The sequence below is a fragment of the Marmota marmota genome, unplaced genomic scaffold, assembly GCF_001458135.2.
Source record: "Marmota marmota marmota unplaced genomic scaffold, marMar, whole genome shotgun sequence".
Classification (NCBI taxonomy): Eukaryota; Metazoa; Chordata; class Mammalia; order Rodentia; family Sciuridae; genus Marmota; species Marmota marmota.
Window position 1 is genome coordinate 40,850,395 of NW_026000026.1, and position 27,268 is coordinate 40,877,662.

At 36.7% G+C, this 27,268-nt stretch overlaps 1 protein-coding gene across 3 annotated transcripts in view; it reads right to left on the minus strand.

The window, feature by feature from the left end:
* The window catches only part of Kif16b (kinesin family member 16B), a 302,607-nt gene that overhangs the window by 56,319 nt on the left and 219,020 nt on the right, over nucleotides 1-27,268 (minus strand). For 2 of the 3 annotated variants that reach the window (XM_048811330.1, XM_048811329.1), the window contains one exon: nucleotides 13,590-13,679. The exons of the other annotated variant lie outside the window; for it this stretch is intronic. In XM_048811330.1, the coding sequence (XP_048667287.1) occupies nucleotides 13,590-13,679 (90 nt within the window). The remainder of the gene's footprint in view (nucleotides 1-13,589; nucleotides 13,680-27,268) is intronic. 3 annotated transcript variants of the gene reach the window in all.

A 27,268-nucleotide genomic window follows, 5' to 3' on the forward strand; every position in this document is an offset into this window, starting at 1 on the left:
CTCTAGGTCCTCCTGAATATTTAGGCTGTCCTGCATTGTTTGTACTCCTTTTCTTCCTTGCTTTTTCATGCTGCTCATGTTACTTCTTGTTCTGTTTGACTGCTGAGTTACTGTTTACTCCTATAAATTTATTTGATGCTTGGGAGGAAAGGTATTAGGAGGGAAGGGAAGAAGTCACTGTTGCCACTGGTTTCAATGAAGTTATCTCCTCCGCCGCATTCTGGTGACGTCAGTTCTCTGCCATGTGGTATCCCATGCAAATGGCGACAGTTCGTTTACCTTTGCCGGGTGACCAATGCAATGGGTGGGTCCTGACTGGCTCTCCCAAGCCCCGTTTCAATCCTATGGCCACTGCCTATGAAGGCTCTGTTGGCATTTACCTCCGTAGGTTCAGAAGGGCCGACCAGTTGTTTCAGTGGGATTGTTTAGTGCTGAGTCACTGCAGTTTGTCTGCAAGAAGCAGGCGAATGGGAGCTTGAATTCAGCCGATCTGTGTTCTGAGAGGCCCAGACTGTTCGCCCCAGATCCACGTCAGCTCAGCATTGCCTAGTGATCCTGAGCAAACAGCATTTAGACGGTTTACGACTCCCTATGCCCGCGCAGCTGAAGAGATCAGAGACTTGATCTCTCCGCGCCTGCCGCCATGTTGGATCTCCTTTTGTGAGTTTTAACTCCAGTAACTACCATAAGGTTCTCACTGTGCAGATGGGAGAAAAATCCATATAGCATATGGCAGGAGGCAGAAAATGCCGTTCAGCAATATTACCAAGAGTTCTGTACCAGAACCTAACCACCTTGGGTTTTACCAGAGTCCAGCTGATAGCGTGTGTGTGGTATGGCCAGTAAGATTTACCAGATTGTGGTGGGGCGAGAGGCCCAACTCAAGCTCACTAAAGACTTAGACTTAACACAATAATTTAGAGTACTCCCCCCACTACACATATATTACTGTCACAACAATAGGAATGCCATGTGACAGAGGATCCAAACTGAAAGAACTGCAAGTCTCAGACTTTATGTAAGGAGCCTCTAAGAAAGCCCAAGACCACAGAGGAGACAAAAGCAAAACACCAGAGGAAAGTTCAGCACCTGAAACCACAGCTACAAATAGTAAGCACAGCCTATACCAGTCAAACAAAACCTCACACTAAAGGCCAATCTACAATTCCTTTTCCCAATACATCATGGCAAGTTTTCAACACAAAATATTACATGCTTACGCTTAAAGGTAAAAATGAATGTTTTGCTTAAAGACAAAACACAGCCTAAAGTTATTTTAAGACTAAAAAAAAACTAACTGAAAAAAAATTGGTACTTTTGTACTCTGTCCCCCGCATCATCTATCCCCAACAAAAAGTGAGCCAGCAAAACTCAAGAAAGAAATGAAGAGACAAAAACATTAGTGGAATGAAAGCCCTAGCAGAAGGAACAAAATCAATTAGCAAAATAAAAACACAGGATAGCATAAATATACAAATAGCAAAATATAATAATACAAAATGAAATGTGCTAAGAAACAAAAAATGTGACCCCAGAAATTTACAACTAACTAAACTGTCTTTCAAGTATACATGCCATGGAGAGACATTCTCAAACAGATAGGAACTCTTAATATACATCAAATGACCAAAATTATCCAATCAAGAGACTGCACAGTATGAAGATCTCAGGAATGAGGAAACCATAGTAGAGTAAATACTGCTTCTATTTAAACTCATACTAAGAGGTAATTATGTATAATTTATTCAAAAAAGGACGAGAATTCTATATATTTTTGACAATGTAAAAATAATGACTTTAAAAAATGGGAGGTAGGAGTAAATAAAGCTAATCTTATCTCTGTCAGAATAGACATGATTATGAAATATTAAACACATCATCTGAAAACCAGTGGATTTATAATTTTTAAAATGTTTTTATAATTTTTTTTCTTAAAGTCATACACATTTTAGAGGACATATCTTGTAGTGGAGAAACTTTAATTTGAAGTTCAGCAAATTCTATGGTTTTACTTCATTTTCTTTCACTCTGTTAAATTCAAGTAAAATTAAATTTAATGTCTATACTTAAAAATAGCATATCTAAAATGAACACAATGTTTTAAGGTCATTTTATTCTTTTCCCCTATTCTTCTATCACTTTAGATCCTTTTTATCAATTTATGTATCCAACCTTTTATCTGTGCCTATTCATTTTCTAAATGAATACTTAAAATAATGTTCATTAAATGGTAACATTAATTATATTTAGAGAATGACTTTGGGTAATCTGCTGCTTTCTTCTTGTATTTCCTTGTATTATGTGAAATTTTTCTAAATGAGCATGCATCACTTTTATAGAAACAGTAAAAAGTGATTATTCTTTTCCCAAATTTAATGGAACAGTTAAATTAACACCATATGTCTTTTTCTTTTAATAACCTGCGATTTGGGGCAATTGGATTTCAAGTCTCTGCAAATAGCTGGTTGAACCATGTCGGGCAATGTGTAAAACCTCTCTAGTTTCTAGTTTCATCATCTGTCAAAGGGAAGAAACTGAACTGAGATGTTTTAAAAGTCTCCTTTCAGCTCTGAAATTCTGCAACTTGGATTCTGATGATTAAAATCTCTCAATGCTATGTTACAAGTAGCACTTAGATACTGTGGAGATATTTTACCTATTATCTTGGTTGTGCTGTATGGCTTTTGAGGAGTGTATCTTACTTCCTGCAAAATCTCCATATACTCATTTGAAGCAATGTTCAGATGTGTGCAGGGAAAATGGAGTTTAATATAATAACAAAACAGGTTACTTTTCAAGAAGTTATAGAACAGAAAAAGGACAGGCACAAAGGGGATGCAGTATTCAAGAGAAAAACCTTCAAAATGGCCTCTTTTCCTGCTGTAGTCATTAACCTTAGAGCAGGAGTGGGAAATGATGCAAAGAGGCTTGAGTTCTTGTGGGAAAACTGTATATTAGCATTAAAAATGATGACTGAAGTCAAATAAATGGGATATTTGTGGGAGATATCATAAACCTAGAGAGTACTGGAAGAAATTTTAACAACAGCCCTATGGCCTACTTTGCATAATTATGAAATTTGATTATGCAGAATAAAACACAGGAAACAAACAAATGAGGATTAAAATAGCACTTTTTTTTTTTTTTGCTCTAAGAGAAACATAATGACAAGCTTGCTCTGCAATTCAGTAAATAAAACATATTCTAGAGACAAAAGGGCTGAAATAACAGCCATTGGAAAAATGAAGTCAGTAATTTTGAGGTCCACTCATTTCTTATGGAATTTGTCTTTCTCTTCTTCAATACACGTGGAACCTAAAAACTCAAGTGATTCATTTCTAAGTTTTATGTTGAAAAATAGATATGAAGAACTAGCAAGAGAGTAAGATAATCAATTAGTTACTTTAAACTAATGCAACCATTTTATATATTATTTGTGAATCCTGGGTTTAGAAAAATGGAAGCACTGAGAATCCATTCTTCTAACAAGTTCAGTAGCTACACGTGCATTTATACTTTTCAGAAATACTTTCAGCATATCCTCTGCAGTATTTCTTAATGATCCCGGAAACAGTGATATTTTCATCTACAAGTTGTTTCTTCTCTGATTCCCAGTGAACTGACATAGTCATCAAGTCTCCTGACTTCAATGTTTATTACATTAAAAGAACCATTAAGAAGGCAAATTAAATATAATTGGAAAGTTTGCTTTCATTAAAAGCTTTTCTCTCTTAGCCAAGTTCACTTTTTAGTTTAGCTAGACCCTATATTAAGTCCAGGTGGTCTTGAAGGCAACAGACTGCACAGGTTTTAATAAATGGCAATGTCATTACTTTGGATACAAATAACAGCAGTCATAAATATAGAAAAGAAATTAAAATGAGGAACAAAAGCCTTGCTTATCTTCTAAGATTTTTAACAATTAAATAGCTAAAACTGGATTATAAATCACTGGAAAAAGAAAGATTGAGAACTAATAAAGTTGTGGAGTCTTTACTAATAAAAGAAAAATATCTGACTTCTGTTAACACTTGATAAAAGTGTAGTTTATTGCCATTCCTATTTACTAGTCATTTTCTTTACTCCAGTGATACATGGCTACTTAACTACTACTCAAGTTTTACAGAAGGGAGAAAAAATTTTAACATGACACTCTAATTGGTCACATCAGCTATAACTTGTCTTTTGCAAGTATATATACCTACATATAACTGTCAGTTTTTGAAACATCTGCACACTGCAAGTTTGTGGCTGTAAATTTCAGCCACTCCAGCTTCTGAGAAATGAAAATAATGAAAACTCATCAAAAGGCTGCCATAATTCTCACAGCTGACTAGATGGAAGCATTTTTGACTACTCAAAATTAATAGCAGCTCCCAAGGCCTTAAAAGAACAGCTGTCACTGAGAAATATACTCACAAACAATAAGCAATTCTCTTCTAAGTTTGATTTGTTAGTGGCATGAAGCAGCAATTGTTCGGGATAACCTAGATGGGTCATTAAGAAGCAATGAGTTACCTTTATACCATCAGAGGTCTAAAGCCCACACGGCATAATACTTATGAGCCACCTGCTCTGTGCCTCTCTTAGGACTTGTCACATACTACATTGTTCTGAAGTATGTGTTGTATGAAGGAGCAATGTAGAAATTTTTGTTGGTGGTCCAGGGAAATCAACAATTAAAATTAGAACACATCATTAATGCAATCTGCTATCCTCTTCTCACCAAAGTACTAAAATCAAGTACCTTGGAATCATCCTAGGTATAAAATCATACTTGGAAATGTAGTTAGGATTGCATCAATTTCCAGTTATATTTGTATAAAGATTGTATCTTTTCCACATGAAGTTCTCATTCTTCCCAAAGCCAGTGTCAATTTCATTCAGGCATGAGCCAGTGAAAATAGATCTGAGAACATTCATGTATGCGGCAACAATTTTTGAAAGAACATCCAGATCTGTGAATATTAAATATTGCAATTTTAAGAGTATGAAGTTGAACCAACTCAAAGGCTTATATTTTCCATCTCTTAGTATGATGCTAATTGTCTCTTTCAGGAACTGAATCATGCCAGGAACTTGTCATTGTAATGACATTGAATAGAAGAAACAAAATTTCTAGTAGTCTAGTTAGCATCCATGGGGACTTGCTATGTAACTGATTTTTATAGGGAATGAATTTTCTCATTTTTTATTTCATCTAGAGCATTCTGTAAATTTCCCCTTGTAGAATGAATACTGTCATGAAGAGGAACACTGTCAGACAAAGAACAAGGAATCAGGAGACAGGAACCTTGCCCACTCTTAGGTCTTGAACAAAACTCTCTCTAGGTGTTTGGTCCCTCTTGTCTAAAATGAAAACCTGGACTACACATTAAGTCATTATGGTCCCTTGGCAGGTGGAGCCTGTTGCTGTACAAGTTTCCTTACTTGCTGCAAAGAAGAATGATAAAAGTCTACATCGGTGGTAACTGAAGAGACATTTCTTCGTCATTGTTCAGGTCTGAATGAGTCTGTTATTAATGTTGACAATATTCAAGATTATCTGTCTCTAGATATCACTTCTTTAGTTTAATGATCTATAATAATGAAAAATCAACTCAAGTTCACAAGGTGAATGCAAAAGAAAGGACAGGAAATATCTAATCAGTGGTCCACTGAGCATCCTTTGGGTGATGCTTTTCCCCAAATACATGGTCCTGAGACTCACCTCAGGTTTATTAAAGCGGAATTTCCTAGTTGAGGGCTTGAGTTGACATATTTTGGAAAGGCTTCCAAGGTAATTCAATGTTCTTTGCTCCTCCACCTATCCTTGAAAGTAGTGATTTAAATGCTGTTTATCTATTGGGTGGAGAAAATAGTATAATACAAACCACAAAGTGAGAAACCTGGGTCCCTGATAACATACCAGGTCAGAATGCTGGTGGCCTTCTATTTTTGGCTTTTTAGCTATTTGCTATTAAAAAATTCAAAGAAGCTGAGGGCTTGGTGTGAATAAATTTATCTAAGGCTTACCGGATGCTCCCTGTGGCTACGGTTGGTAGCGTTATAATTTGGGTGGTGAGCAGATTTGCAATTTTTATATTAAATTTGGAATGCTGGTTATAAAACAGTCTAGAATGCATTTCAATGAAAGATGGAAAATAGCTATCAAAGACAAATATGAAGCCAGTAGCCAGCTTTTTTTTTCTTGACTTTCTTTGGTGCTGCATTGGGGAAATCATTTGGAGAACATAGAAGGTGATAAATGGTTTCATCAGCGCAAACTGAAAGTCCACATACAAATTAAATAACCTTTTGACTAATTATTTCCTTCCCTCCCACTGGTATTTACTGGGCACCCAAAGAATGCTAGCTGTGAGACAGAACAATTGCTGTAACACAGTAATCTTCCATTTTCACTCGAAGGCTCTCAAAATATTTCTCTCACTCAGATTTGTAAGGAGAAGGAAGCCCCTTTAGGGATGCATCTGATTGAGGCTGACTGTGTTTGACACTTGGGTACTCTAGTGACTCTGATTTTTTCACAAATTGTGATGACTTAGTTATGACATAGGTAGGCAGCATGGACTATTCTAAGAAACATATACTCTCATCAGGCACGGACATTAAAAGTTCCCTTAGCACTTGTTTTGACCACATTTTGGTAGACAAAATGCCCCATTTTCATTGTTCATTCTTTGACCTCTAAGCAGACCAACACTAAATTGCTTCCAAATCACTTCTAGCTAAGAATATTATTAAAAAGTCCTCAATGATTAATTCTAAATAACCCCTTTCATTCTGAGAAGATTCTCCTGAGAAATTAGGCACTGGTCTTTGTCTATTCCTGCAACTATAACAAAATACCTTAGATGGGGTAATTTGTAAACAAAAGAACTTTATTGCTCCCAGTTCTTGAGGGTGAAAAGTCCAAGATCAAGGGTAAAGCAGATTGGGTACCTGGCAGCTTCCATGTCCTCACATGGTGGTAGAGGCACCTTGTGTTAGGGCACTAATCCCTTTGATTAGGGCTTCACCCTCAGAATATAATCACCCCCTAAAGACCTCATTTTAATACCAACAAATTCAGAATTAGATTTCAGATATGAATTTTTGAGACACACATTCAGTTCATAGTAATTTCCATGAGGCTGTAACACTCAGAAGGGAGAACTCCTTGTTAAATGTACTAAAATAAAGTCCTTTCAAAAATTAGACAGCATTGCTGAACTTCTGAGAATCAGTAGCTCTTTCAATGACTCTTTGACTTTCCTGTCCCAAGTCATACTACTTTCTTAAAAACATTCAGAGCCTATAAGACCATTTATCCAAAACGCCATAAAGGGACACTAGGTCTTTACTATTTATTTTAATGGTTAAAAAAGGGATGTGGTTTTCAAAGCTTTCCTTTTTCTTTTCAACTTCTAGATGGGCTAGGTTTCTGTCTGGAGGACTCCCAGACACTGTGATCTGGATTCACCAGTAAACCTCATGGACACTAGACATAAATAGTAACTCTACCTCCTCCTCAGAGAAACAAAAAGGGAACACTTAACAGGATTTTGTTTCTGAGAACCATAACTTGATTGATATTTAAAAGGCTTATTCTCACTTTAATAAAGTCAAAAAAATACATAGTTTCCATATAGAAAGAAGAACACTATAGAAATGGTCAGCATGATAAAATTTCAAAGACATGCTAATCTGGCAGATGCTGCACAATACTTGATAGTTGATTTCAATAACTTATTTTATCTGAGACTCTCACAATCTTTTACACACTGGCTGTGGCATTATCATTTTACAGATGTGGAATTTGAAAACACAGGATTTAATTCGATTAAGATTCCATATGAGGTCAATGAAAGGCAGCAGAGAATGAAAACCAGAAGGAGCTATTGTCTTGCATAATACATGTTAGTATATCAAGAAAACAAATTAATTTGAAACAAAAGGGGAAGTCTATTTGAAATCTGAAAGAAACTGCTAAGGTCAAAAAAAAAAAAAAAGAATAAGTAAAAATAAACCAACAATTTTAATCATCCAGAATAATGTAGCATTCCCAGTGGGAAGAACTCGGCCCACTCATACAAGCACACCTGAAAACAGAAAACGAGCATGCACTTGCAAACGAGCTAAGACCATGAGCAGCTAATTTGGTCTTCTGTATAGAGGGCAAAGAACTTAGTTTTCTTTTTTCCTTCATAACATTTTGTTACTATACAATAAAAAGCATATTACAGTTTTCTGCTTTTTCCCTGCCCTCCATGCCTCACTTGTAGGTTGATAGAAGCCAGGGGTCTTGCCTTCCAAATCATTCATTTACTTTGCTTGTAATAACCCTAAGTTCCTTCTATTTTCTTCAGAGACATATATTATGTGATCGACAGCTCCTCACAGCTTTAACTGGCCTGCCACCCAAGTGTACATAAAGTGTCCCTGAGGGGTCTTCAGTTGACCAACACATTTTATGGAAAAAATTATAGCAAACATGAATCACAGGAATGTGAGAAAACAGGGAAATTAGAAGACTCAGTTGAATGGTGGCTAAGAAATTCTTAAAACCTTATCCCAAGGGTGATGATCTTTAGGGCTCTCAGCCTACCCAACTCCTGTGTATTCATTCCTGAGCTTGGATTTTCATAAATTAAGTCTTTCAGGACATTTGAGCAATCGGTTTTTTTTTCCTCCCCCACAGAGAAATTTTCAAATCAGAAGACATGTAAGTATGTTCAAGAATGTTCAGAGAAGTTGTCCTAACAGCAAAAATCGGAAACTACCCAAATGTCTAGCAAGAGGATTCTGGAAACTTGATAAGGTGAAAATGCCAATTTTGTTACTAGGCAATACTGTTCATGGAAAAGATTATCTCCCCACCACCTCTTGATAAAGTGCTTCTGGACAGGGAGAATGAGAGCTAGATGGTGGGAAGCCTAGCTGTAGGTGAGATGACTGATAATTCCATGTGCTTCTTGTAGAGGCTGCAAATTCTGCCAGTGGAGTTGTCACACTCCACTGGTAACAGTGCTGGTTTCCTGTGGCATGGGGAAACTAGAGAGGTTCTTGCACCTGCCCAGGTGGGTCTCATCTCCATGCACCTAAGCTATTACTAGGGAGAGATGGGACGAAGGCTCCTGGACAACTCTGTAGAATGCTGCAGAATGCTGGGAGACCCTCACCAAGCCTCTGCCCTATTGGCAAGCAGTGGTCCCTGTCTTGTATCCTGTCCAGGGACCTTCATGCAAAGTATGGCTTATAGAAAGTGTGTGCTTCTGAATTTATAGTTGGATCCAGGAAGATCTCCTGGGAAGTGCTGCAAATGGTATCTCTGAGGGCTAGATTAAGGCTCACTTTCACAGTCCCTAGATGTATCTTTGAATAATGTCAATCTTTTATCATGAACATGTAGTCTATTTAGAAAAAAAAAAAAGATTAGAGAAAGAAAAAGAAAAAGAATCTCCATAAAAGGAACTGTCACATCAAACTATTTTAGAGTATATCCTCCAGGAGAGAACATGGCTAAACTCCAGAAGAAAATGTGAAAGAACAGGATATAATTTTAGATAAAGTTGCAAAAGATTATAAGCTGTGACAAAAACTGAAGTTTTAAGGTGACAAAAGATTCTCTACCTTGGTGTGCATATTACAAATTCTTTGTATTTTGAATTTCACTGTGCTCTTCAGTATTTTTGAAACTTGATCTAAAACTTGAACCTTGTATGACTAGGAAAATTTAATACATATCATTTTTAAAAAAACACATTATCATCGAACATTTTGTTACTCTTGGTATGAAGAGAGTAAGATTAGTTCTCTACTTGCACAGAAATAATGAGCATGATCTGGTGAAGGAGCTAGGTAAAGAAATGATGTTCCCACCTGGCTATCAAAAAGTTGTCTGTGGGAGGAAATTTTCAGGATCCTTCTGTATCAACCCTTTGGCTTTCCTGAAGAGGTTATGTCTTTAACAAGTCAAGTGATTTCTAGGATGTTTTCAGGCCAAGTAGGCTATTTGAAAGTAGTTGATTACTTCAAGATTAACATTACACAATGACAGCAATAATACTTGACAAATTCCCAATAAGCACATTACTGATTTCAAGTCCCAACATACACTTAGCAAGCAAGATAATATGAATCTGAGCTGCACAAAAGAAACTCCAAATTTACAGAACAATATATGGATGATATTCAATTTTGTATTTCAACTTCCTTTTGAAAATGTTGAATCACAATGCTCTTCTCCTTTGAAATGTTTCATCTAGATCTAGAATAACATGCTACTATGTTTTAATAGATCATGTGCATTTTAAAACCAAATTTTAATATCATTGTTGGTTTAGAAATGGGAAATGGAGTCAAACTGGTTTCAAAACTGGCTTCTACTCATGGTTGTGTGCCATGAAGTATGTTATTCACATCTCTCACTCTCAGCTGGTAAAGGCCCCTACATTCATAGTACTGTCAAGAGCACCATGAGATGCTAAGCACAATACTAGGCACAGGGTAAGCACTCAGGAAAGGGTGAGGAAATGGGTCGCAGTTGTGGCAAATGAAAGGCAAAACACCATCAGCAGTTTCTCAAGGGCTTAAACCAGCATGCCTTCTTTCAACACACAGTGTATTTTAGGAGCTTACTACATAGTTTCAAATCACTTATCATCTATCTTTTCTCTCTGAAATAATATGCACATGTGTGTCTCACAGTTCCTTTATATAACTAATTTTTTCTGTCCTTCTAATAAAGTAATTATAAGTTACAAACTTGAACTCCACATGAAAATGCAATTTTCATTCTTGGTTATCCTTTCAATTCTCAGTATGTCTTCAGGAAAAGGGACTTCTGTTAGTAGAAGTTATGAGTCTAATGGTTTTAACGCTGAAACTTGGCTAAAAATTGAGACAAAAATAAAAGAATTTTTCTCACTTATTGGTGATCTAAACCATGCCTTCTGAGAGATCATTCATAATATTCTCTTTAATCTGTAGGCATACTTCATTCATCTTCCTTGGAACTTCCAAATAAGTGTTTAAAATCAAATTAAATATCTAAAACAGACTTCTAGATGTAAGCTCTCAACTATCCCAACAATCTGTGTCTATATGGCCATTAAAATGATCTTTTAAAAGTAAAAATTGGATCACTTTCTTATTTGAACACTTTGCAGTGCCTTCCCATGCACTAATATAGGTCAAGGCCCTACTTGATAGGTCTCTACCTAGCCCTCTCATTCCTACTACCACTCTTGCCACTTTTCACAGGCGTTTTAGTCCTAAAACACACCAAACTTGCCCTTGCCACCATGAGCCTTTGTATTTGTTGTTATTTCTACTTAAAATGTGTCTACCTCTAGATTTTCATGCTTGCTTCATCTCAACATTCAGGTTTCAGCTCAAACCTCACTTATTCAGAAAGGCCTGCCTGGCCTGTTGCCTCAAAAGTACCCACTGTCCAGCTCTTATACCATATAATTAGACCCTGTTTCATTTTCTATAAGGCACTTAATATTATTTGAAATTGCCTTATTTGTTTATTCTCTTTACTTCATGAGAGGACAGAATGTGGCTGTCTTGTTCACATCTGTATACAAAGTATAGAGTTGCTCTTGTTGTGAGTAATAAATGAAGCCAGTTTAATTTTCTTCATTTGATGGTCACTTCATTTTTTAAAGTATGTTTGTAATACACATTTTCCCCCTTGAGAAAATTTTACATGTAATAATCTCTTTATTATTTTTTCCTGGTATCAAGAAATCTCTTTGATTTTCAGATTCACATCATTCTTAATCGCATAAGTTTTCTTTTATTATATCTTCAAAGATTGCTTATGTTATATTTATTTAGTTTTCTTTAAAAACACTAATTAGAGAAGTATACTGATGCTTTTCAAACTCTTTTGAATATTTCAATTCGTACTGAAACTAGAATGCCATCTTGTCAAAGAGCCCAAACTGAAAAGAAATTATACTAAAATGCCCAACAACTTCTGCTCCATCACCCTGACATTTGTCATGGAAGGCAAGCAACTTACTTAAATTGGCAACTACAATGTGGAATGTTTAATTGTCAAGTATTAGTGATTATTTTTCCTTATTTTGAGGCTCTTTCCATATGATTTTAAGATATATAAGAGATTTTTATTTTTATCCACTACTACTTTACTGAAATCTAGAAAAGTGTGTTTATATGAGATAGGTTAAACTAATATTAGATTTGGTATGAATATAATCATAGGATGAGTGGGAGTGTATGTGAGTGTGTGTATGTGTAAAACTTGCATCCTTTTCTTTCTTTTTCTACCTATTACTCTGGGAATTCAGTGATGTTAATACAATGTGCAAAAACTATACATTATTAAAGAACTGATGTAGTAACTCATAGCCAGCTAGTTAATAAGCTGCAAAGTTCACTTTCAGAAAAAGCTGCTCTTTACATTTAATATGTATATAATATTTCTACTTTTTATTGTTAATATTAGTTTGAGACATGGAGTGTAAATTATAGAAATGAACTCATAGTTTGAATTTTAAGTGTTTACTGCTGGAACTGAAGCCTCTTGGGAACACTAAACTGTAATTCCTACCTGAATCTTCTTCAATTTTATCAGAATACTAACTAGTGTGAAAGCTGAATAATAGAATTTAAAACACAACTCAACTTTACCTGAACTCAAGGTCCTTCTACACATCAAGGAACCTTTATTTATAGGTATTTCTCTTTGTATTCTAAGTCAGATAAAAAAGGGCAGAAGCCATAATGTTAAGGAAATATTATTTAATATGAACCAAATTAGGGACAAAAGTCTGACTAATTTATTTTTAGGATGTCATAAACTATAAAAATAGTGTTGAAAATCAATAGTGAAAACAGGCTAATTAGACAGTGATTATTCATTGATTTGCAGACAGTTAAACCCAAATTTTCAAAGAGATATACATATACAGACTTCCTATAGTCGAAGTAAAATCATTTTCATCCTTATCATTAGGAAAACACAAATCCATTCTAGGAATGCTTTTCTTTGCTTGAAATTATTTCAAAAGCTAATATTTCTCTAGAAAGGAAAAGATTGCTTATATCAATACACCCTGGCATCTGGTCTCATACATAAAATACTTTCTTGTTTCTAGATAAATTCATATTGCTATCTGTCCCCCTTCTCCATATTTGAAGGCAAAATAATGCTCATGTCTCAGTTTTTCATTGAGTAGACATCTAAGCATGGATGTAGTTTTCTTTAAGAGACAAAATGGAAAAATCTATACTAATTTATTACTATTTCGTTTTAATAGGTTTTATAGTTGAGAAGTTACAAATTGATTGAAAAATTTATTTAAAATTATCATAAAATTTATGAAAAAGATGGAGTTAATTTATTACTATTTTCTAAATCTTGTACTCAAAAACCTTTAAACAATGTAGAATATAAATAAAAAACAAAAACTAAAAAGATATATTTGATAGATGAGTAATTAAAATAAAACTTGGTGATACAAGCTAATACTGAGAGAGAGAGAGAGAGAGATGGGGGACATTGCTAATGCAATCAGCTCATTTACTTTATGAAATGAATGTTCTTAATTGGAGATAATAATTTCATAACTTACCTCTGCATACTTTAATTTCAATGTTTTATGCATTTCTCGAAAACGACTGTAACGCCTGAATACAGTCCATGTCTCATCTAGGACAGTAATCTATTAACCAGGCAAACAAAAATGAATCAGCATTAATTAGAAGAAAAAGTAAAAATTTAAAAACATAATTTAAAAATTAAATTAAAAGTGATCAGCATGTAAAATTCTCTAGAATTAAAAACATTAATCTAGTTGCATAAATAGAACTTATAAATAATAATTGCACTCTATTAAATGTGCATCTTTGGATCCCAAATATGGGTACAAGCAGCACGTGGCAGGTGCCAGAGGGGCCAATGGTAACTTATTAATCAGTTACAAAAACTGTCCTTTAATTCTTCACTTGGGTTGGAGAGAGAAAATCCCACAGGATGACTTTTTTGGTACAGTAGTGTGCCCATACAAAATGTGTCACCAGAGTCTACTACAGTATACAGGAGGAGAAAAAAGCTAGAGAAGGAGACTCAGAGAAAAGAGGAGGGAGAAGAGGCAAGAGGAGGAGGAGGAGAGAAGACAAAGTGGTAGACAGGAGTGGGAAGAGGACAAATAGAAGGAAGATTATTACTGCATCTCTGTGATTATTCATTTAAATGCACAATATATTTTGCCTTCTTTAGAGGAACAATTATCAATCCAGCCCTTAGCTATCTGACTAGGGTGAAATCTCTGTAGCATATCAACTTATCATAGTAAGAGAGAGGCTGGCAGACGACATTGTCCTTTATAAACAGACCTAAAGCACAGGCTAATGAATCTTTAATTCCTAGCTCCATTTCCCACCATTCTGAGTTCCTGACCTATGTACCCAACCTGGAAGACACTCTTCTTCGGATGTTTCCAAGTTGCCATATTTGACATATTCTCCTATCTCAATTCTGTGTTGTCCATCTCAACACATTTCACTACCATTTACCACTCCATGCCAGCCAAATGGGGATGCTGAAGCCAACCCAGAATACCATTCTCTTAACTTAGCCAATTCAAACAAGTGCTCGGTAGTGCTCCTTTTACTTCCTAAGAATTTCTTGGAGCTCTACCCTTCTATCCTTTGCCATCACTAGCATCTTATTCTAGGCTATTGGATCTCATGTAAATTTTGCAAGAGTCCCTCCCGATGTCTACATCTACATTTGCCCCTTCCAATCCCTTCTCTGAACAACTATCAAGGGATCTTTTTTTCTACTTCCTTCCTTAAGAACACTTAATAGCTTCACTCTACTCCTAGAAAAGACCTAATTTTTTTAAACCTGCTCTGACTACCTATAGCACACTCACTTTCGGGGTCTCTCTCCTCAGGTGTTTACACTCCTGCTACACTCCCTGAATGCACATCGTCTCCCACCTCAGGGCCTTTTAATCGGTTGTGTCCCTGTATGGGAAATCTTAACCTGCATATCAGAGAAGTGCCCTTCTTAAAGACAATAGTTCAGCTGAATTCTCCTGCATGTAAATCCCAGGGGCATCATAGGAAAAGAAAAGCAATAAGAGGAGAATACCCAGGCAGGTAGTTTTATGAGAAGGATCAAGTTTTGAGTCCCAGTCCTTCTTTGGTTCACTCTTCCCAAAGTCTTAAATGAGATGATTTGGGGGTCATATGAGAATGTACATTTTTTTTAATATTCATCATTCTGATTCTGTATTCATTTGCTTTAAAATAATGTTTTGATTGTGGCAGGTTTTTATGAGTTCCTTGAAAAAGTTATTTTCATAAGGAAAAAAAAAAGGTGAACATATTCCTGTAAATTAGTAAGTAAACACATGAGTACATGTGCTCTGCAGCTGTGATAAGTTTTCAAGGACTGGTAGGTTCAAGTTACTAGGGCTTGGGAAACATGGCTCTTGGCAGCAAAGCTGGTTGCCCTTCCTCTTCAGTTCCCTCCTCAATAGACCCAGAGGCATGGCCAGCACAACAACTGGGATGGGGACTTTCTCAAGACCAGAGCACAGCAATGCACAGTTTTAGCTGGATACAAACTAGGGATCCAAATGGGACCTGGAGGTTGCAGGGGCCTTCTACCTTCCCATGTTGCTGGTGTTCTCCCTGCTGCCAGAAAAACCCTAAGAGTTGAACCTCAATTGTACCCTGGGAGGAGAAAGATTCAGGATAGCTCCCAGGTAAGACCAAGCTGTATTGTGACGGGATTGCAAACAAAGTTACCAGGAGAAATGTAGGATTCTCACGTGACCCAGACTCTGATGCCCCCTGCTCCCTATCCTCCTTCTGAAATCTTTCCATAATATTACTTGGACTTATGGTTAATCATCCGCAAAATACCTTAGATACTCAGCCTCTGCTGTGAATACCCCCTTCAATTTCGCTTTAACTGAAAGCTGGCTCTTCCCCAAGGAACCACTTGCCCACTAGCCCTCTCAAATAGAAGCAATCAAAAGAATATTTCCACAAGCACCCTTGACCAGGTCTGCTCGTTTATCACCATCTGTTCTGTACTTCATTTTTCTCCTGTTACCAGGCAGAAGATGTACTAATGCTCCTAGTTAAGGTCGACCCTGAGGAACACTGGGCTCCAATCCTTTTGCCCTCTGAAAAGCATGGCAATTAAAAAAACTTAACCATTTTCTTTTCTCTTCATTACACAAACATGTTTCCTCTATTCCATTATTCCCATAAACATCTAAACAAGTTATTATTTCTATCATTTAAACTTTCTATCTTGATCTTCCTCTTCCTTCCTGTCATCAATACATTTTGTCCTTTCCATTAAAACAAAACTCCTTTAGAAATATTTATTCATGTCACCATCTCCTTTTTTTTTTTCATTATCACTTGGGTCCACTGCAATCTACTCACCATTCCACCCAAATTATTCTTACTAAGGTCATCAGTGATCTCCATATTGTAAAGTCCCCTGGTTAATTCTTGGTCTTGATCTTACTTGACCTATGGGGAGGGCTTAACATAGCTAATACCTCTCTTCTAAAATCTTTTTCACTTGGCTTCCAGGTTGCTACACTCTCTTCTTATCCTATTTTTCTTTGCTGGGATTTCTCATCTCCCTGACCTCTAAACATCAAAGAGTCAGAGAGTTTAATCCTGGAACATGTTTTATTTTCTACGTGCACTCCCTCCTTTGGTGATCTCATTCACCTTAAATTTACATGCTATGACTCCCTGGATACTCATATCTCTCCCCTGAACCCAGACTCATATATCCTACTGCTACTTAGATGTCTTATATGTGCTTTAAACTTAACATGGTACACTTATCAAAATTAATCTTACTCAAATCCAATTCCCTTCCTTGTCTCAGTAAATGAAAATACCATTCTTCTGCTTATTCAACCCCCAAACATAGCATTGTCCTAAATGTTCCTCTTTCTCACACCTCATACTGTCAGCAAATCCTTTCTGCCAATATGAGACTCTGGCTCTTTCTTACCACCATTACCATCTTTAAGCACCATCATCTTTGGCTCAATTCTTTTTAGCAGCCTCCCTGTTGATTCCCTTGCTCATGCTGTTGTCTCCCTTCCCACTGTTCCCTCATTCTTTTCTCAATACAGTCAATAAAGTAACCAAAGTTATCTCATTAAAAATTCAATCTGATGAAGCCATTTCTTTGTTTGAATGAGACACCTTCTCAGGGTCCCATCTCACTCAGGCACAAGTTCAAGTCACTGACCTAAAAGGATCTTTTCCTGACCTCATCTCCAATCACCATCTTCCCATTCTCTCTGAAATCCTTGCTTATTCTAGTATACATCAAACATACACACAGCAAATATGACCACAGAGAATTTGTGTGTGCTTTGCTCTTTCTGGAATGTTCTTTCTCAAGTTTTCATATGACTAGTTCCCTTAGTTCCTTCAAGTCTTTGCTCAAAAGTCACTTTCTTAGTGATGCCTTTCTGAGCTATCCTATCTCAAATTGCAACCCCCTTTTCCCATTTCACACCACTTTATTCTCTTCTCTAATTTCTTCTTTTACTTAGCACTTCTGATTACCAAACATGGTCTAGGTTTACTAAAATATCTTGATTTTTGGTTCTCCTCCCCCCTAGAATGTAAGTTTCAGGACAGGTAGCTTTTTATCTGTTGGTCACTGCTCCTTAGAAGAGTATGTGACACATAACTGGCATTCTGAATGAATAGTCGAAAGACTGAGCCCCATGATGGACTTTTCTTAAATATACTTCCATTCTTAGTGACTTGAATTAGAAATGTTCCCAACCACACACTTTTAGCAGAAAAGGCTTTAAAATGACGTCGAACAAAATTAGGGCAAGGTAAACTGCACACCTATCTTGTGGGGCTTTAACCTATAGGCTTCTTCCTCTTTGCTGCTATCACTGCTCATTAACATTGAAAGATTTTTTTTAAAAAATCTCTTGATTACTGAAATGGCATTTCAAACCTACCTCACAATATTGGGAATCATTCTTCTTTCCTATGGTAGTCCTAGGATAGTTCCTTTACAAAGGACACCAATTTCTGTAACAAACCACACGTGCCAAATACTAGGAAAGACAGGATGCAGCTAAGTGGCTGAATAACATTGAGGCATAAGAAGATAAGACAGCAAGAAGAAGATAAAATCCCTTCCTAAATAAGGTGCCCCCACAAAGCATTCAATACACCCCTTTCTTGATAGTAGCCTCCAGTGCTTACAATAGTAGATGGGATGCTTCTATTGTCTGTTGTAGAGCTGGGAGGAGAAAGAAAAAGATGGCCCAAGGGTGAGAGGGCTAAGCCCATATGAAGCTTTGTAATGTATGTATTCCTTTGAACTGGGCTTAATGAAGTCAGGAAAGGTGCAGAGTGGTCTGTTGTACCCATGAGCTCAAGGAAACCTGCATTTATTGAACTGGAAAGGAAACTCTCTGGAACCATCAATATGATGAATGTAGTGAGTTCTCAAAAATATTGAATGATAAAGATCATTACAGGCGTATTATGGTTAATGAAAGATTTTGCCTTGTATCTTACTTAGTTTAATAACTTCACATACACATCTCAATGACTTCTGTCCTCAATATTTCAGTTCACTGTCTGAAACAGTGGTTCTCCAAGAGGGATACCAACAAGCAGCATCTTCTTCAATCAGGAACTTCTTAGAAATGCATATTCAGAAGTCTTACTCACATTTACTGAATCACAGGTTTTGAGGAGGAGCTAAACAATTTGCATTTTAAAAATCTCCTATCAGGAGTTCTGATGAAGGTTAAAATCTGAGCATCCTTGCTGAAATTCACTGCAAGTGTGGCTGCTCCAAAATTAGATAGCCATGCTCCAACAACCTCTCAAGTCCAAACCCTTAGCAAGGCATTTGGAGCCTTTTCTAGGCTGACCCCAGCTCCCAGTGCATTAAAAATCTCACACTCCAGACACCTTGTCAACACAGAATACAGCATATCTGTAGGTCTTTTTTTTTTTTTTTTTTTTTAATTTTGAATATTTTTTTCAAAGATGAGAGAGATGATAATTTTAATATTTATTTTTTCATGTTTCGGTTGGACACAACATTCTTTGTATTGTGGTGCCGTAGTATCGAACCCGGGCCGCACGCATGCCAGGCGAGCGTGCTACCGCTTGAGCCACATCCCCAGCCCTCTGTAGGTCTTTTGAATATCTTCCTACGGCATACATCCCTTTCTGCAAGGGGAGGGTCGCTGTCCAGCCTCCAGGGCAGGGTTCACCCCCCAATTCCTGTCTCAGCAGTATCCCAGCTCTTCCTCCTTCCTTTCCGGAAGAATCAATTATTCCCTGCTCTGTGGTTCCTTAGCACTTAGTTCACTTCATGATAAGAACACACATCATGAATATTGTTATGGTCTAGATATGAGGTGTTCCCTGAAAGCTGATGTGTGAGGCAATGCAAGAAAATTTAGAGGGGAAATGACTGGGTTATGAGAGCCTAAATCACTGATTCCCTAATATGGATTAAATGAACAGTAGCAGTAGGAAGGTAAGGTGTGGTTGATAGAAATCGGTTACTACAGGCATGCATCTGGGGGTTTATATTTTGTCCCTGGTGAATAGAACTCTCTGCTTCCTGTTCCCACAGGAGTACTTTGTCTCACCTCAGGCCTAGAGCAATGAACTTGGCCTAGAGCAATAAACTTTCACTTGTCTATGGATTAAAACCTCTGACCCATGAGTGCCAAATAAACTTTTCCTCCTTTAAAATTGTTCTTATTGGGTCTTCTGTTCAAGTGGCAAAAAAGCTGACTAAAACAGACACTAATTATATAATTAATATTGCACTAAATAATTTACATATCAAATGTTAATTATATGTCTTTCTACCTTACAAGATTTTAAGACTCCTAAGGGAATAAATCCTCTGCCTTTGGTAGTAATTGGCAAGGTGTGGGGGTGTGTGAATTCTCATTGTAGAGATAAACCTATACTGAGAACCTACTATGGAACTTAAGATTATTTTGCTTTTGAAATCAGATAAGAATTCAGGATTGGTTCAGATCATTCAAAGTGGAGAATGCGGGGGCTGCTGAAGTCTCGGTTGCAGATGCTCTGTTCTGGTAATCTCCTAAAAGTACGTTGTTGTGGTTTTTTTTTTCTAAGAATATGGTGTATTCTCAATAGATTTGTAACACAAATTTACAATGAAGCATAAAGAGATTTCCAAAGTCTTCACCTGAGAATTTCACTTGAGATTTTCACTTGGATTCAGGTTAAATACAGTATGAGAAAGTCTCAAGCTTCCTACTTTATATACTGAAGTCTTCCCTTGTCTATCAGCATATAAACAAGATGAGAACAATGATGATAAATGAAGCTCATTAGCAATCATCTCAGAAATGGAAAGTAAGGGAAATATAATTTCTCTGTAGGAAAATGGTCAAAATCCCATCTCTGTCACTGAAACTCACCACTTCTTAAGCCACAGAAGTTTGGAAAAGATATGCAGAAAGGCAAAACGTACATTAAAATCCTATTTTATCCCAAATTAAATCGGGCATGGGGTAGAATATTAGTCTAGAGGCAAGGGATAGCAGGTCAGTACAACTTATATATCAAACCTAAAATATTCAATTATTTTCTTTAATGTGGAGAATGTGAGTTATCATTACTGCATATCTTTGAGGAACAAATTCATTACTTCTCTCTGAATAATTTTGCTGATACAAATCCATCTTTCCTGGGTCATAAAATGATCAGCTGCAACTTAAACACCATAAACATGTCTAAAAGATGGAGTGCGTTTACTTATAAACAATTCTAGATTGAGTGCTTCCCACAAATTTATGTTACAGACATATTTTGCTGGTTTAAGGATTGTGTTGCTTTTAAGATCTGTCATCGATATATATTTGGTTGTGTGCATCTATCTGTGTGAAAAGCAGAATCAACAGCTTTTCATCCACAGGAAAACCTTCTGACTGGCCCCCATTTAAACAGTTACTTGTAGAATTCTCTTCAAAAACATCTTTTAATGACTTTGGGGGTGCTACCTCAAGTACATATATTTTTAAAAATCTTTGTAATTAGCAATAGTTTGGAAGACATTGTTTAATACTGATCTAATATGTTTAAAAAGTTTCTTCAGACTTTTGCAAAATAAAGTTTTATGCAATGATACAACTATAAACATATTTGAGGAAACATAAAATATATTCCAAATGTATGTATCTGTATAGTAACAAGCATCAATGCATAAGATTGAACTAAAAGCTCCTCAGACATGGAAAATGAAAACTAATATTATCCAAACTCTCCCCAAAGTAGGGGAGGCAAGACGATTTATGGGGTGTGGATAGACTGAAACTTCTATTTACATTTATCTTAGTCTTTTTCTTTATTTCTAATTCTGAAAATGTATTACAATAAATAATAGGTACAATTAGTGAATGTTTGCTTTCTAAGCAAATAAAAATATATTGGCTGTGCCTGATCAGTAAAGTTATGGCTGCAAAAAGTTAAGTTCATGAAGTCCCCATTATTTTCAAGATGTCAGAATCCAATTTATTAATTCTACTAAATCTTTTATGCAGCAACAAAACTTTAAATGTGTTTGGAGAAACATAAAATATATTCAGAATGTATGGATCTCTATGATAACATGCATTAGTGCATTAGGTTTATTAAAATCTCTTCAGACAACTGTTGGAAATGGAACTAAGTCTGGTGTGATAAATGAAGCCAACATCCCATTAAGCACAGCAATATCCCATAGAGATGACAGCCTGCCATAGATTACTCCCAGTTTTGATCTATCTCCAAGATCACCAAATCTGTCATCAAGGACCAACAGCACCAATGCTGTCTGATTTCCAGTGTGTACACATATTCCATGGATCCTGAGTCTGCTGGTGTCTCTAGTGAAGTCTCCCAGGTTCCTTCTTTCCTTTTAGTTTGGACACTCATGGACCCAGGATGGACTCTGGACCATTCTTCCTGCCCTTGGAGTGAAAGCACCTCAAAATTCCTTCTGAGGGAGCCCATCAGAAAAATCTCCCAAGTCAGGCAGCCTATGGAGTACCCTGGCCTCCACTGGGAGGCCCAGCACTGCTGCAGACAACCCCTAAGGCAGGCAAGATGCAGTTTCATGAAATGTAAGCTATTTGACTCAGCACAGTTATACCTTGAAAATTCTTTCAGATTCTCTGTGTGATGAGCATTTCAAAAATGTTCTAGATTCTCAGTCATCACAATGGTCTTGTTTTACTGGAACAATTAAGGTCCCCAAGACCAACTCCCTGAGAATCCTTTCAAGACCTTCCCAAATGCTGCTGTTATGACATTCATTCTCCTTTCTTCAAAACCTTTCTATCTCCACTTAATTTCCTTATTTATTTCAGCCTGAGAGTCCCTAAGGTTAGCCTCAAACTCTATTACTTCCTGATATCAACATATCACTTATACTTTTCTGCCCTTAGTGTTCTCATGACCTAGAAGTTTCTCTCATCTCCACTCAATGAAATCTAGCAATTCCTCTTAAAGAAAAAAAATATGTCTATCTTTTTAGTTTGTTCTTAGTTATACATAACCGTATAATGTTTTTTGACATATTATACATATAAAGAGTACAACTCCCCATTCTTTTGGTTGTACATGATGTGGAATTACATTTGTCATGTATTCATATATACATATAAGAAAGTAATGTCTGATTCATTCTATTATCTTTTCCTATTCCCAGTTACCCTCTATAAGCCCACCTGTTCTATGCTGTTTGATTTTTCTGCATGTGATTCTCTTCCCTGAATCAGCTATTCCTTGAATGAAGTAATTATTGATTTTCTCTGTTCCTCAGTATATTAATATATCTAATATGGTCTTTTAAAAAATTACAAGCATCACATAAATATGTGCTAAATAATAAATAAATGAATAATAGAGACAAGAGAGCTCAAGGTCTCTTTTCAGTAAACAAACATTTTAAAACTACATTTTCTAATTCCTTTTCTCTCTTGAACTATGTGCAGTAGAATGACCTGCAGTTTTGTCCTTTTCTGACTTAATCTATAACTGTTTAAAGTTTTTAGCAAGTAGGCATTGGGGGAGATAAGGAAGAGGGCAAAGAATTGTGGAGCAAAGCATTTATCAAATTCCTTTTGTAGAGAACGTTGTGTTGATTTAGAAGAAACACTGTGATAAATGATTTGGGGATAAGAATGGGTGAAAATGAGTATGAGGCTCATAAATGACACAACAAGAAACAAAAGGTAGTCTCTAAATTGACTTTAACAGCATGGATTTTATTAACCTAGACTTTCCTGTTCCAGAGTACCATAGTCCTTTAGGTACACAGCTTGGAAATGAGAGCCAGGCCAAAGGGGCTGGAGCTGAATTCCTCCACTTAGTAAGGCACAGTTGGGGCTCCCAGAAATATCTAGGAAGGATAAATGAAAAAGCTGGTACTATGGGAGGACACAACTGTCTAATGGGATATTTTAAGTTATTTTCTCAGACATGTGCAATGTATATCCCTTCTCACTCCCCAAGGGAAACTTCAGGAATGTTCACTTATTTTTCTTTCTGGTGAATCCAGAGGAGGGCTGTGCTTTGTTAGCCAGGTAGACACAAAGGAAAAGAGACTGTGACATCAGCCATCCAAGGGTTCTGGAGACAAGGGAATAACTGCCATCTGGATCATTTCACCAGCTGTATAACTAATTGCTGAACTGAGAAGGCATCCTCTCTCTTCTGCAGTAGGTCCTACCAGCTAGGAGCATAACCAGTTGCAGAAATTCTGTCTCAGGCAACTCAGGGAAGAGGCTGGTCCCAAAGATGGTGTACTGTACAAGCAAAGATGAAGCTAACTGCAACCCTAGATTTCCCCTTTCTGTTGGTAACAGGAGTGGGAAAACAATGGAGCTTGTAGAATAATAAAGCTCTATACAAATAGAAGCTCTATATAAATAAAAGATTCTTCAGTCATATTGTCCACGAAAATCTAGATATTCCTTCTGTGCAGACACTTGACAGACATGTATAGAACATGTTTCAGCGCATTGGGCTAGTGAACCTGGTCTGAATCTGTGTGCTATGAAGAAATGAGCTCAATGGCTGAGTACTAAATTAACACCCATATTCTGGACAGCTATGAAGTGGTCCTAAATCAAATAATACTGTGTTACTTTGGCTAAATTACCTTCTATCTGGCCTTTCGAACCCAGCCTTCTGCAATAACCAGAAATAATGACTTCTTCATGCTAGAATTTCAAAGAATTTCAGCATCTTCAAAATAGGAGGTAATACTGCTTATTTTTGTACACTTACTTTACAGGGTAGACTGAAGATAAATTTGCCAGACTGTACAAAGGCCCTGAAACTCTGAGAAGATGGACACCTTTCAAATCTATGATCATTACTGATAAAGTACTTCTCCCTCTAACACCTCTGTGAAGCAGGTGAGGAGTAGGGGGAATTATTCTACTTTAAAATTGTGAGAAATGGCAAGAATAACAGCCTAAGCGTTTTTCCTTTAAATTATGTAAATACTGAGAAAAAAAGCAATGGATGTAAACTCTCCATCAGTCATTACTGGAGAATGAAATAATGAAAAGCTCCGAATCAACACAAACTTGGATCTTGGCTTTATCCCAGTCACTTATTAGCTATGTTACTTTGGCTAAATTATTAGATTCCTTCAGGTCTCAACTTTTTCATCTTTAAAATGGACTCATGAACTTAACCTGCATATGAATCAAAAAAGTGTGAAGCAACTAGAAAAGTGCTATATGCTTGGAAATGGTAACTCCTGGCTCCGAGATCATGTTCCCAAATAAAGATATCAGATTATGCACTGTTGAAAGATGAGGGTTCTCATACACATCAACTGCAAAAGGAGGAGTTTCGCAAATGATTTTGTGATTTATTTAAAAACATTTTATTCTAGGAAGAGATGTAAAACTTCAAAAATTCTGAAGTCAAGGGAGACAGAATAAACATACTCATATAGAAAACCAGAAATTCGAGTGAAGTAGAAAATTCAAAGTACAGCTATAAGCTAATGACTACTTTCTGTCTGTGCTTGTGACTCAATCTCATTTCTTCTTAGTCATTTCTCTTAGAGGCAGCATTTACTTTGTGAAGATAAACATGAATGTCTAAGTAAAGGCAATATAAAAAATTAGTTGGTTTGGGTGAAAACCAGGGAAGGGAAAAACCACATTCTTCCTCATTTTTCAGTAGAAGACAAAGTGCTTAAAGAAATGAGAGGGGTGCTTAATAAACAAAATCTTTTAGATTTTAGAATAAAATGTGATCCCTCAAGTTCTAATGTAAGTTCTTTTGTTTGATTTTTATGTTTAAAAACAGCATGCAGACTAAATATTTGAATCTGGATGGGCCACAGCATTTGCAGCAGGCCATTTGTCTCAGCTATGCTAATACACATGCAGGGAGGTAATCTATCAGGCTACTAATAAGCACAGATTCAGATGCCAGCACACTACTCTTTCTGAACATTTATATTCTATCAAGTTGGGAATAAGTCTTTCTCAAAGATATATGTGTATACAGTTTATCTAATAGACTGGAATGGCTCTTATTTCTGTTCTGCCAAATAAAGAGAAATTTCTCTCACTGTAAATGTGATTACTGCAACTCCCAAACTGCAAATTTCCTGGCCATTTCTTCTTCATGATTCCTGGCAGGTCTATCCACCATCAAATTCTGCAGGTCTGTCAAAGTCTTAACAATAGCCCCTCTTGACACAGTAACTGTGACTTGGTCAAAATTCAAGATAAAAAGTTAAAACAGGGGGTTGAGGATGTAGTGCAGTGGCAGAGTACTTTCCTAGCATGTGTGAGGCATTGGGTTTAATCAAAATAAAGGCATACTGTCCATCTGCAACTACAAAAAAAAAAAAAAAAGTTAACACACACAAAAATAACAGCCAATCTTGCAAAGAGACAGGATTTGAAAGTGGCTACCACATCTAGTGCAATACTAAAACATGTCCTCAAATTCTAAAAAAAAATGTAGAAAGTATTTCTATTTGGAAGGTACATTTAAAAAAAGAAGGGGGCATTTGGGACCTGAATCTACTTAATAGCTGTGTGACCTTAGGCAAGTCACTCATAATTTCCTAATTCATGAAATATAAATAATACTCCCATTTTGGTACATTTTCCATATTTGTGGAAATGTCTAGTAAAATGCCCAAGGCATAGAATGTGCTTGACAGATGTTAGTTCCTTTCCTTCAGGAGGGGATCCAAACAACTGCACACAGAAATCAGCCAAGAACAAACTCAGAGAGGCTCAGTGAGTAAAAGGTAACATGAAACACAGTGTGCTATTATATTATTTGAGAATATCCAACTGTGCTGTGGAGGATGGATGAAGCTCCTAAGACGGGCCAAGCATGGTCACTAAATAAGCAAAATTTATAGGACATATCAGAACAAATAAGAAGTGAGCAGGAAGCTTGTGAGACACAACGAAATTCATAAAGTCCACTAAATTAAAGGCTGCTGGTTGTTAACCTACAAGACATATATGGAAGATAGATGAATTTACCAAAAAATGTGATATGATGGAACAGACAAAAATGCTACTCTGAGACAGAAAGGGAGAAAAGTGCTAGGTCATGATATGTCCCCTCTGGGTTGACAGTTGTGTCACTCCTGAATTGACCACCTTTGGTGATAACCAGCTTGATCTATTCTGCCTTATTAATGTTCTACTGGAGAAGTGCAGATAAAAACCAGGGCTGTCCACGGCATGCCAGATGTATCTAAACCTTGTCCCCCATGGAGAGGGCACTAAACCTGGGGAACCTGTTTCGGCCATGGCTTCTTGCTCAAAATTCTGTTCTGGTCCTTGTAAGCAGATATCAGTGGGAAAGGCTGAGGTAGCAAAGAGAGACAGGATAGGGGTAAGGTAGAATGCTCTGTCAGCCAATCCCTTTTTCCTTATTCTAAGGGTGTTTAAACTGACTTAATAAACCACGAACAGAGATGGCATTTGGTCTTCGAGCCTTTCTGCACTGTGTGGGTGAACTTTTTCACATCCATGGGGGCTACCAGCTCGAGGTAACTTATTCCATGATGGGGGTCCTGAGGTCTATGGAGAAATAGGGAGCACAAACTGCAACTTCAAGAGAGCTTCTGTCCTTATAAGAATGTCAGCCTTGGTTCCCATGTTTTCTGACTTTTGACAGAAACCTGGCAGATCTGGATTTTTATGTCAAGTCTCTCATGTTTAAATGCTGACATCTC